This window comes from Eleutherodactylus coqui, chromosome 10 (genome assembly GCF_035609145.1).
Source record: "Eleutherodactylus coqui strain aEleCoq1 chromosome 10, aEleCoq1.hap1, whole genome shotgun sequence".
Taxonomy (NCBI): domain Eukaryota; kingdom Metazoa; phylum Chordata; class Amphibia; order Anura; family Eleutherodactylidae; genus Eleutherodactylus; species Eleutherodactylus coqui.
In genome coordinates this window covers 129,584,949-129,597,479 of record NC_089846.1, presented here as the reverse complement: position 1 = coordinate 129,597,479, position 12,531 = coordinate 129,584,949, and the positions used below count along the sequence as shown (strand labels likewise).

The window sequence follows — 12,531 nt, the reverse complement described above, 5'->3', positions numbered from 1 at the left end:
CCACTGTCATTCACAGAACAGCTATCGCTCCTGTGTAAAAGCACAGGAGCGATAGTTACTGGGATGACTGTTGGGAATAATGCGGCTGACAATCGTCCCATGTAAAGAGACTTTTAGGCTAGGAATAGAGGTTCGGCTACCTAGCACTAGTAGGGCTATTAAGGAGTTTTAGCCAGTTTGTACTATCACTACCTGTTAAATGGGGTTGTACCAGAATACCAAATTATCCCCTATCCATTCTGCACCTATTTATTCCCTTCCTAACTGCCAGGGGTGCAGTCACCCCAGTGAGGACGTTCTTGAGATCGGCTGGGGTCTCAGCAGTGAGAACCCCACCCATCAATTTATCCCGATCCACGGGATTGGGGATAACTTGCTGATCTTCTGGTACAATCTCTTTAAGATGCCCAAACACATTATACTAAAAGTTGATGAAAATAGACCATCTCAACCCAAACCACCATTGATCAGGTGAACTATAAAACGAGTGACTGTTTTTGCTTTCCAGATGATTTAGATGGTTTGTGGTTGATCAGCTGTCTGCTGCGTGTCGGACAGGTGATCTTTCATTTACGGTAAAACTTTCTTTGAAAGAACATTCCCAGGAAGATAGTTTGTCTGTCGGCCACCTTCATTGACAGGTAAAGCCAGTCTGAACAACTGTAGGGCCCAATGTGGACTGAAATGCGTATGGCTGAGTCTGTGAAACAAACACCCATCAACCTACTTCTATGCAATATGTACGGCCACTATAAGACACGAAGAACAGTAACCACAAGAAAGAAAGAACATATCAATAGCTTGTATACCATACGGACATTTATTCCAAGAATAAGACAAATATAGGAATTTGTGTAAATCTGAGCTATACAAAATAGATTACTAACCTAACAAACAAGATGTATGTCAAGGGTAGTCAGTTTTTTTTTTTTAATTTAAGAAAAAAAAAAAAGCAAAAAGAAAACAAAAACCTCAAACTTAAATATATAAACTTTTTTTTTTTTAATTTAGAGAAGACAAAAAAAAAATGCCACAAACAAGTTGCTCCAGACAGCGAACACGATCCACACTACTGATGTTGCCATTTGCCCCGACAGGATGACTTTACGGTGGTCTTACCGTTCTTTTTTTAACCTGTTTTTCCCCTGGATCCTCTTTGCTCAGACTGGTTGTCCATCTATTTGCTATTGTATACCATTATGTATGTAATATACTAGCATGCTCATTGCACATCACTTTATAGACTACTCCCATACCCAATACCAAAGTGCACATGCTGTTACTGAACACCGAACCGACCGTCACACAAAAGCTTTAGAAATGAACAGAAAACTGGTAGCAAGGACCCGGGATAGCGCATATCACTAAGGTTTTCTTTTGATGTTAAGAGTATCTGTACGTTCGGAAAACTTGACAAGTCATAGCGACATCTGAAAAGCATTGATCAGTGGGGGTCCCACTGCCAAGACCCTCACTGATCGCTAGAAAAAGGAGGAGGTTGCAGCGCTTACCCGAGCGCTGTGCCCCATTAGCCATGTTCGCTCGTTTACGGCAGCGGAAGACGACTTCATAAGAGGTACATAGGAAGCTTCTCTGCACATCTGTGAGGTTGTCTTCAGCTGCCAGAAGTAGCCGTAAAAAAAAACGAACATAGCAGAGGGGGCACTATTCTCAGCAGGTGAGCACTGAAACCCCTTCATTCTAGTGATCGTCAGGGGTCTTAGCAGCAGGACCCCCACTGATCAATACTTTTGACATGTCAAAAGCTTTCTGAAAGTGCAGGTATTCTTTGAAGGCTATGTACACCTTTGCATTTTTTTAATCAAATGTATTTTTGAAAATGAAGACTTTGTGATGGTTTCTCATTATTCTATGCTTGATTTCATGCATGCACTGCAAACTGGAGGACTGAAATCCAAGCAAATTCTGTCAGAGTAAACTGCCAGCTCCTCCCCTGTTGTGAAGGTGCATTCACTGTCTTTCCACTGAGCTGATACAGAAGGCTGTCTGACAATGCTGGGGGATGGTGGAGGCGATCAGGAAGACCGAGCAGAGAAAGCTAATATTACTGGAGTGTTGCAATTCACTTTAGGTGAAAGTTCTGCTCTTATCAGCAATGAGGAGGAAATGGGACCAGCAGCTATTTAAAGAGAACGGAGAGGTAGCTGTGTAGTATTGAGTGGGTGTGGTTATGCTACACAGCTGCTAAAAAGAGCGTGTTCTTCATTTTCAGTGAGAGCACCAGAGAATGAAGTTTGGAATCGTTCTGTTAAAAAGAAAGCTAAATACACAACAATGGGACAATCCATCAACAGAGAAACTGGCATCTTTGAAGGAGATCATTTCCAAAATCACTCACAATTGACTAGAGATAGCCTAAGTTACTTGAACCTGCTCATGACTTGTTTTTCTGTGATGGAAACATGACAAGTACCTCAGCATCTGCAGAGGTGAAAACATATTTATGCTTAAAGGGGTTGTCCCGCGGCGAAATCAAAAATTTTTTTTCTCAACATACCCCCACATTGTGCCGCAGTAAAAACAATCCCTTTGTTATTTTAAAAATAAAAAAAAAAAGTTAAATCGCTTACCTGCATCCCCGTTCGGGCAGTTTCTTCTTTTAAAGATGGCCGCCGGTCCTTTCCCAAGGATGCACCGCGGTTTTCTCCCATGGTGCACCGCGGGTCTTCTCCCATGGTGCACTGTGGATGTCTTGCGTTCCACTGCCGATTACAGCCACCTAATTGGCTGATCAGCACCCCGTGACGGGGCAGAGCTACGATGACGACGCGCAGACCAGCTCTCCGGCGCGAGCACGCCGGAGTGGCCCCAGTCAACACAGCAGAAGACCGGACAGCGCAAGCGCATCTAAAGAAGCCAGAAGAAGCAGAAATTAGTCGGAGCCATGGAGACGGGGACGCCAGCAATGGAGTGGGTAAGTGAATAACTTCTGTATGGCTCATATTTAATGCACGATGTATATTACAAAGTGCATTAATATGGCCATACAGAAGTGTATAACCCTACTTGATTTCACGGGACAACCCCTTTAATTATTATTGGGGCGTAACGAGATACGACAGCACATAAGCTTATCTATCTAGAGATATACAGACTCATGCAACCTTGCAAAGTTGATATATTGTGTTATCAGCTCCTCAAGAGTGGGACAAGATGATGCAGCAAATGACATGGGACATAAGAGGACCCCTCTTGTTTCTCATTGGAAGATAACCCCACCTATGGTTAGATAAGACACACCCGATGCACCCTCACTAGCTCACCAATGCTGTAGTTAGATAAGAATGTATTATTGTTGTTTGGTTGATATGAAGCCTCACCCAGCAGACCCATGCCTACTGTTTGTTGCATAACGGGGGAATCATCTGATTATACCAACTGTGTGCGATTTGTCTTGATTTTTCGTAGCGGCTTCTGAATACTCAATCTGGCTAATTTGGCACAAGCAAGATATACCAATTTCGCAAATTGTTACTACGATAACCATATTGACAAGGTATTACACGTGTATCCTGGTCAGAGCCCATCAAAAGGAGGATTTGTTTAATTCACAAACAATTGTCAGATATCAAGTTCAACCCCTGAGCCCAAACCAAAGCAATCTCAGACCCTTAAAAAAGGTAAAAAAAAGGGTCTTGGGCTGGAAGTGAAAAAGAGATCATACAAACCAAAGAAGAACAGAAAAGCCTTTGTTAAAGTCACAACCAAGGGCTAGATGATCAACAAGTCGAGAGAGGGGTGCAAACACGCCAACAGTCTCCAAAGACAGAATGATCGCCTCTTAAAATTCAGGCGATGCTTAGGATTTTGACTTTGAAGAAATCGTACACATCACACCATTTACACAAGCCAAGCGGGTTAGTGACCCCAAAGAGAATGAAGAGCCAGTCAATCACCAATCCACAGCAAGCAGCAGTAGTAGCGGTGAGGAGGTGTTAAACGACAATACAAGGATCTCTCCCAAGATCTGTTTACACCCAGGACCACGACGGTAACAAGAGGACATCCGCTACGATTAGAGGAAAGTAGGTTTCATCACCAACATAGAAGGGGATTCTTTACTGTAATAGCAGTTAGACTGTGGAACTCTCTATCGGAGGAAGTGGTGATGGCAAAATCCATAGAGGAGTTTAAAAGGGGACTTGATGTCTTTCTGGAGAGGAAGGATATTACAGGAGATAAATCTTAGGTTAATTGTCAATCCGGGTATATAGGCAGGTAGGAACTATTAGGGGTTGATCCAGGGAACAGTCTGATTGCCATTAGGGAGTCAGGAAGGAATTTTTTCCCCAAAAGGGCTAATTGGCTTCTGCTCTTGGGGGTTTTTTGCCTTCCTCTGGATCAACTCAGTAGGATAGACAGGCTGGACTAGATGGACATTGTCTTCATTCAGCCTTACATACTATGTTACTATGACAGCTTACACGCATCTACTAAATCAAAGGCAATAAATCAGAATGTGCAGAAAAATAGGACGACCCTTCCTTTAAGAACAAGGTACAAAAATCTTCAACAGCAATGTGATGAGAAGACCTGAAAGTAAGAGCAGTGAGCAGGCTAAACCAGATGTCGCTAGAGGAACCACAAATAGAAGTGGTTTAAGAGGTGCATTGAAGACTGAAAGCAAACCTAGTGTCACAGACGAGCGCACTGTGGGAAGCCAAAAAAACGTCTTTTCGCCAAAAAAAGCATAAAGACAGTAGAAAATTCCATCTGAAAGAGGAGAGGGGATGGAGAGTTGAGTTTGTGTTTGTTCACAAAAGACCAGCTGTTCAGTGCTGGGAACGCCCCCCCAGGCAGACATCTGAATGTAGCAGAGACGGCAAACCAAATATGAGGCTTTCTAAATATATGAGAAGGAAAACTCAATGCAAAAAAAGCAGGTGAGCACATCTTTTTTTTTCTGCACAGGGACTTAGTAAGAGGAGTTTGATTTTCTTCATGCACAAAGGTTTCCATTGCCTTTAACTCAGTGTCATACACTGCCCATTCAGGACCTGCACTAAGCATAACCGTATCCGTTTTCCCTAGCATTCCTCTAAAAGTACAACAGACATGGACCATGATAGCAATCCCTCCTCCATTACCCATTAAACAGTCTGAAAACACTGTCTAAGCAGAAGAGATCACAAGGAGCTACTAAGCATTTTGTGCATAATACATATTTACATGATACCAGCAGCTTTTTTTTTTTTTACACACACATATGGCACTTGTGTCGGTTTTGTGGCCCTATCAATGCAGACTCAGTTTATGTGCAAAGATCAGATGTATATTGCATTGTACATAGGTTCTTGGATCATGAAGATCAGGACAGCCTTGGCCCACACTGTCCATGAAGAGGAGCCATCAAGGCTTCTCAAGTTGTTACCAAATCAGCTATACTTGCTAAATTGTTGTTATATTTGGGACCTGTTAACACCACATGTGACCAGATCTTCACGGCTTCTAGAGAGGAGAGATCACCAACTTAAAATATCTCAGAATGGTAAAAAAAATCATTAATTTGGGATTCTGAGGGACTCCCAACAAAATAATGTAACTTCATGTTTCAGTTATTGAGGAGTTTTCTGAAATAATTTAGCTTTCCAAATTGTCGTCATCAGTTTGGGCAAGTAATGAGTAAAGGAATATATGCAAAGTCAGTGATTAAAGCTACCCTCATCATTTCATTGAATTACAATATTAAAGCAAACAAGGCATCCTGGCACAGAAGAATAAGGTGAACTTAAAATAGAATTATGCTCATCCTGAGCTAGCTGCTTCATGGACACAAAGAGATTAAGGCCGGCTGCATACGGCCGCACCAAAATCCGACCTTGTGCCCGGCTGGTGACCCCACGTACCTGCCTTTTCGTTCTCTTCTGTACTCTGGATGGTCCGCATGGCTCGACATGCGCAGTACAGATTTATTTTAAACTTCTTCTTTTCCCGCGTCAATTAACATCAATGGAAGCAGTCTGTGCGGAGACTGCACGAAAATGGAACATGCTGCGATTTTCCCTCTGCGAGTGGAAAATAACAGTTGCTGTCCGCTCGTGTGAGCGGGCATGCGGATGCTCCATTAGTTTGAATTGGTGCAAAATGCCATGGATAGTCTGTGCGGGAGGCAATCGCGCATTCCGCAATTCAAACCCCATCGTATGCAGGAAGCCTAAAGGTAAATAAATGCACACGGGCGGAAATTCCGTGGCGAGATTTCCCGCAGAATTTCAACCCGTGACCGCTGCCATAGGATTGCATTGGTTTATGCAATCCTATTTGACCGCGTGAAAATTCATGCAGTAAACAAATCGCGGCACGTCATATTTCTGTGTGAGCTTCACAGAGGCCTGCACAGAAACGTTATCGCTGATGCGCCTGCTCTGCGCATTTGTGGCTGTGTGCCAGCCGGCACATAGAGTGGAGAGAAGACGCCGGAGGAGATGAGCCGTGGGTCACTGCAGTGAATTCTGGCAGCGGGATCCGACCCGGCAGTTTGCATTCACCCTAAGGCTGCCTGTCCATGGGCGGGTTTGAATTGCGTTCCCCGCGGCGATAACCCGGCCACGGGGAACGCAGTTAACGCTCTCCATAGCAACGCTATGGAGAGCGCAGCTCCCCTGTCCACGAGCGGAGAATCATTGCGATTCTCCGCTCACAGGCGGCAAATCGCAGCATGCTGCGATTTGCCGCAATTCTCCGCTGTCAGCCTATCTGTAAGATAAGGATGACCACAGAGATCCGCCTGCAGGCTCCTGCTCCCGGGCGGCGGAGATCCGCCGCGGATACCGCAACGCCCGTGGACAGGCAGCCTAAGACTGCCAGAGATACTGTGGTACAAAAAGGGAGAACATGGGAGAAAAATTGGCCATTGAGGACACAGATCCGCGCATCTAGTGGTTATCACCAGGAGTAACCCAACATCTGCCAGACCAAGATAAATCACAAATTGATTAATAGAAGATGGAAAGACTTCAGTCGGGGTCCTAGGTTCCCAATGGTAGTGTAAACTACAGAAGATATAGAGGTACTTTTACAGTGGGATGTGAACTTGGTTAAGAGGCTCTGAGCTGACTCGTGACCATTAACAGATTATTTGTCTCATTAGGCAGAAATTTTTTGGCCAGTCAGTCTTGGCCTACCTGAACATAAAGAAGAAAAAAAAGCCTTAATATTCCCTTCCTAGAAGATAAAGAATTTTTGTTGACCAGCCAAGATAACGATACTACATTCTCCATCCATGATTGCAGACAATACACGGTTTAACACACAATTTTAAAAAGAATAAATAAAAGCAAAAACTACACATAAATACCTGGGGCACACAGGCAATATGTACACTGACACTGTACATACTATTCTGTACAGAAAATACAGATTCTCCGGCGCCATTTTTCAAGTCCTGTAACAGTCCATCCGGCAGGTTCTGTTATATACATAATAAAAATGTAACAGTGGAGAAGACCAGGATTCTTGATGATATGCCACTTGGCCTTTAAATAATGGGGGTTGAAGGACACTACGGCCTCGTCTTGTGTCACTCACTTGGGTGACAGATCATCCAGTGATATGAACGAAGAGCGGGAGTTAGAACAGGCAGCGGGGGAGTCGGTCACACAGCCGTCCTTCGCTGCAGAGTCAGATGAAGAACCGATACTGCTGCTGCTGTCAAGGTCTGAAGAAAGGCTGTAAAAGAAGAGAAACGTTACTGGTGGATACAAGTACTTGGACCCAAAAGAGTGTTTTGGTTCTCATGCATGCTATTCGGACGGAACGGATATGGAAGCAGCAAAATAGAAAGTGTTAAATCAGAATAGGTTTAATATTTTGGATTCTTCGAAGTCTCCCCCCTTTGCTATGCTGACAGCTTTGCACACTCTTGGCATGCTCTCAATCAGCTTCATGAGGCAGTCACCTGGAATGGTTTTCGATTAACAGATATGCCTTGTCAGGAGCTAATTTGTGGATTTTATTATCTTTTTAATGTGCTTGAGACCATCAGTTGTGTCGTGCAGATGTCCGGTTGGTACACAGGTCCATACAATGTTTAGCCCTATTCCATTACTGTTCTAATCCACATTGTGGCAAGAATCACTCAACTGCGTAAAGAGTAAGGACAGTCCATCATTACATTAAGACATGAAGGTCAGTCAATCCAGAAAATGTCAAGGTATCCTAAAGTGCAGTCATGAAAACCATGAAACGCTGTGATGAAACTAGATCTCATGAGGACCACCGCAGGAAAGGAAGACCAAAAGTTACCTCTGTTGAAAGAGAAGTTCATTACAGTAACCAGTCTCAGAAACCGCATGTTAGTAGCACTTCAGATTACAGACCACATAAATGCTTCACGGAGATCAAGTACCAGATATATCTCTACATCAACTGTTCAGAGGAGACTGCAAGAATCAGGTCTTTATGATGAAATTACTGCAAAGAAGCCATTACTAAGGAATATCAACAAAAGAATTGCTTGGGCCAATAAACACAAAGAAGGGACATAGACCAAAGTACAGATTTCCACTGGTCTTGAGTCAAAATTTGAGATTGTTGGCTCCAACCGTCATGCCTTGGTGAGATGCAGAAAATGTGAGCGGATGGTTCCCACCGTGAAGCATGGAGGAGGCGTGATAGTGCTCTGCTGGTGATTTATTCAAATCTCAAGGCACACCTATCCAGCATGGTTCCCACCCCATTCTGCAGCAACAGGCCATCATCCGGTTTGCGCGTAGTGGAACCATCATTTTTTTATTTAACACTTTCTGTTTCCTACTTAATTCCATATCTGTTCCCTCTTAGTTTTCATGTCTGCCATATGACTCTAAGATGTAGAAAAAAAACAAAACAAAATACACATGGAATGAAAAGATGTGGCCAAACTTTTGATTGAAACTGTATGTTATTTTCCAGAAGCTCTGTCGGTCCACTAGGACTCCTTATGGGGTCTTCTCAATCAAATACAGCACTGCCACTTAACCTGTATTCTATGCATTAGTATGATTGTAACCAGTGGTTCAGCCTCAGACTTTGGGCCTATGATTGCCTTTCCTGCCAGGTTCAGTATAGTTATGGGTACCTTGTGTAAATCCAATAACCATCACATCAACATCTCAAGGACAACGTTACACATAAGGAGATGGGTCACCACAATCTCTCAGTAGTAGAGTCATGATTTCAGCATGTAACTTCAAGGAATCTTATCTCAGCATCTTTAATGTACACAAGAGCCCGTTCTAGCTGTCATTGGAAAGGTCTGCTTTAAACAAGTGTGAAATTAAATGACTAGAAAGTGTACCTGCGTTTTGAGATGACTTTTCTAAATAAGTCGCGTGTACATGAGAAATAATGCTATGTCTGACCATTATATGACTCATGGCATTTGTCACCAGTCTTCCCCTCTGCAAGTTCTGAATTTCAATTTTCTCTGAACTGGTTGGAAGAGACTCCTGTTATGTCATCTATACACTGAAGTTGGAGAAAACAGCTAATTCTGCACCTCAACTCTCAGTAGCACACACCAATAGCATCATGAAGGACATTACACAGCAGTACTGGGTTGTGTAGATATGATTTCAGTAGCTCTAACACAGTAAACCACTTACTATTAGCAGCAGCCATGTCTGTGTGTCTCTCATAGACTTGTATGGGCAGCAGTAGACAATACCCCAACACCACACACACACTTCCTGTGTTCCGTCTCAGGGTCTTGTTACCAGAGACAGGCTTTACTTAACAGCAGGCAACAGACCGCAAAATTAGAAGAAAGGAAAATATCTCTGGTCACTAGCACTTTAGAGGGATTATTCAGCCCGAAAACATCATTTTAGGTATACAAAATTACTTGCACTTTTACTAGTTATAGTGGCTATCAATGATGCACGTTGTCTTAAATGGTCGCTGCATTTATGAGGAAATGCAGTATTTAAATTATATTTTTGGCGACATAATCCATTCTTATCTAAAAGCAACAAAGTGATCTTGCCTGCTGCAGATAGAACCTTACCAACTGTAATCCGACAGGTGTGTCATGTCTGGAGATAGTATGCTTGTTGTTCCTTGAAACAGCCTCTTTGGTTGGGTCTCCATGTCCATTTCCACTTTTAAAATAAGACAAAAGATGAAATGTTTATTTTGGCTAGGAAGTAGCTGCATAAGAAATACCGCTACACCCGTTTCTTCATCATTGGATAGTATAATCCTCCTACACTACTGTCATCCTGGATCTGGATCACTGCATAGGATAATGTGGACATTTACTATCACTCTGTCTGCATTTCACAACTAGCAGCCCTAGTAACTCCTTTTGTACTTTCTCTAGCATGACTGAAGGCCCTTTTACACGCAGTGTTTTAATCGCTCAAAATTTGTTCAAACGAGCAAAAGTGAGCGATAATCGCTCAGTGTGAAGTAGAAATATTGCTCACTTGTCACTCGCAGTTGTTTATGCTGACTTTTCAGTCAGTTTAAAAAACCTTGTTGGCACTCGCTGGCTTCTCGTGCTATGTGACAGCTCCCAATAGGAAGCGCTGAGCGAGAAGTGGATGACAAGCCAGCGAGCCGGCGGTAGGACTTTGTTTGAAAACTCTGCACGAGCGCTGATAACCATAGCAGTAACATCAGCACTCGTGCAGTCGTTGAAAAGACTGCCATCACGTGTAAAAGGGCCTATAGATTCTCTTGTGCTCTCTGCCATGGTACATGAGTGTAACATCTGAAATGCACATGTGTATGAAAATGTGTATATTAGAATGCAAGTAATACCTTTCCTCTTTATAGGACCTAGCGCACTTGGACGTATACAGTTGATGGGACTCTGACTCCTCCTGCTGAAGACAAGGATCAACATTTAAAATGCTTATAGGTTACATTTATACATTATGGATAAGGACTCAATTTTTGAAGAAGTTAAAAATCCCTGACAGCAGCGTGAAAGCCTAGATGTTTATGCCACATAGTAAGGGAAAAAGTTTTAGCAATCGATATGCAATAATGCGCTGCTTGTGTGCATGTCTCAGTTTGATCTTGTGTCATGGCTTTAGCTATGAGTATGGTGTGGACCCAGGACTCTCTTTACTGTATACATACAACACAGAAAATTAAAAAAAATCCAAGTCCTTTAACTTTGTAAAATGCCTAAAGCAAATGTTACACTAAGGCCCAATGTCCGCGGGCGGATTTGATTTGTGGAATCCACACAGGGCACCCACGCGGGAGATCTGCAGATCAGGCCGCCCATAGGGGAGCACGGGCGTCTGCACTTCAATTTACACGAGTGGATTTGTTTTCCTGATTGCACATCCGGAAAACAAATCGCAGCATGCTCCATTTTAGTGCGGCTTCCGCACGGATGGCTTCCATTGAAGTCAATGGAAGCAGTCTTATCCACCGCTCATCCGCAGGAAAGCAGGAGTTTGAAAAGAAAAAACAAACAAAAATGTACTGCGCATGTGCACCGGCCGGCACTTCCGCAGCACAGAAAAAAGAAGCCCCGGATAGGTATGGCCATGGACATGAGGCCTGAATCTCAGATAAGGTGGTAACTAGCAAGTTCTACTTAGAAGTGAAACTGTATAGTATTTGGGGGACCATGCTAACATTGTGTGAACATGACCTAAGGCCTTTGCCTTGAAATTCAGTATATTGCACAGAACAGATATATTGTGGCTGCTTAGTTCTGAGTGACGTTACATTGATACTGCAAATGGAGCTTTCCTGTACAAATACTGAAGTTAGTGCTTATACAGATGGGACATGTTTGAATTATAAAACATTCATTGGGGAAAGAAAAACCAGTGAACATATCACCATGTGCATAGTCCCACTGACTAGCGTTTCGCATGTACAGAGAGAAAGAAAGGGGGAAAAAAAACTGCGCACAAACTATATATGCAGCGGGGCAGGAGGTTTTAAAACTAAGGCCGTCTGCACACGGGCAGATTTGCAGTGCGGAATCCGGAGCGGGCGTCCACCTCCAGGTTCTGCAGCAAATACTGTCAATAGCATGCTATAGAAAAGTGATTCCTTCTGAACACGAGTGGAAACCAATTGCGGTTTCCGCTTGCGGAGGGAAAAAAAAACAACCAAAAAAATTAAAAAACACAGCATGCTCCATTGTTGTGTGGATTCCGTGCGGACAGCTTCCGTTGAAGTCAATGAAAGCCGTCCAATTTGCGGCCCTTCAACTGACTTAATGAAAGGTTGCAGATTCAGTGTCATCGCAGGAGTTTTAGGAAAAAAATCTGTGCTGTGTATGTCCGACATCGAACCTTGATAACCGTCTGCAGTACAGATGGAGCAAAAAGAAAGCAGGCATGCATGGAGGCCACTGATGCGCACCGAAATCCACCTCATATGAAAACACCCTTAATGCTACTGAAATCACTTTCGTGAGTCACAAAATTAATATGGAGCTTTGTAATAGAGAACTGTAGGGACTCCATTTGAAAATTCAACCATGGGCAACATCTACATAGGGTTTGTATGTTCTCCCCAAATTTTGATAGTTTCCGTAGAACACACTGGTTTCCT

At 43.2% G+C, this 12,531-nt stretch overlaps 1 protein-coding gene across 3 annotated transcripts in view; it reads right to left on the bottom strand.

The window, feature by feature from the left end:
* Positions 1-801: 801 nt before the first annotated feature.
* The window catches only part of LOC136580913 (P2R1A-PPP2R2A-interacting phosphatase regulator 1-like), a 32,776-nt gene continuing 21,046 nt past the window's right edge, over positions 802-12,531 (bottom strand). The window contains exons 8-11 of one of the 3 annotated variants that reach the window (XR_010787029.1): positions 10,765-10,829; positions 10,007-10,100; positions 9,606-9,726; positions 7,611-7,689 (exon numbers count right to left, since the gene is read on the bottom strand). Coding sequence is in view for 2 of the 3 variants with exons in the window: in XM_066581840.1 (XP_066437937.1) it covers positions 7,545-7,689; positions 10,007-10,100; positions 10,765-10,829 (304 nt within the window). In the remaining variant the exon portion in view is untranslated. Of the gene's footprint in view, positions 7,690-9,605; positions 9,727-10,006; positions 10,101-10,764; positions 10,830-12,531 lie in introns of all 3 variants that reach the window. The other 2 variants (XM_066581840.1, XM_066581841.1) reach the window with 2 other exon arrangements.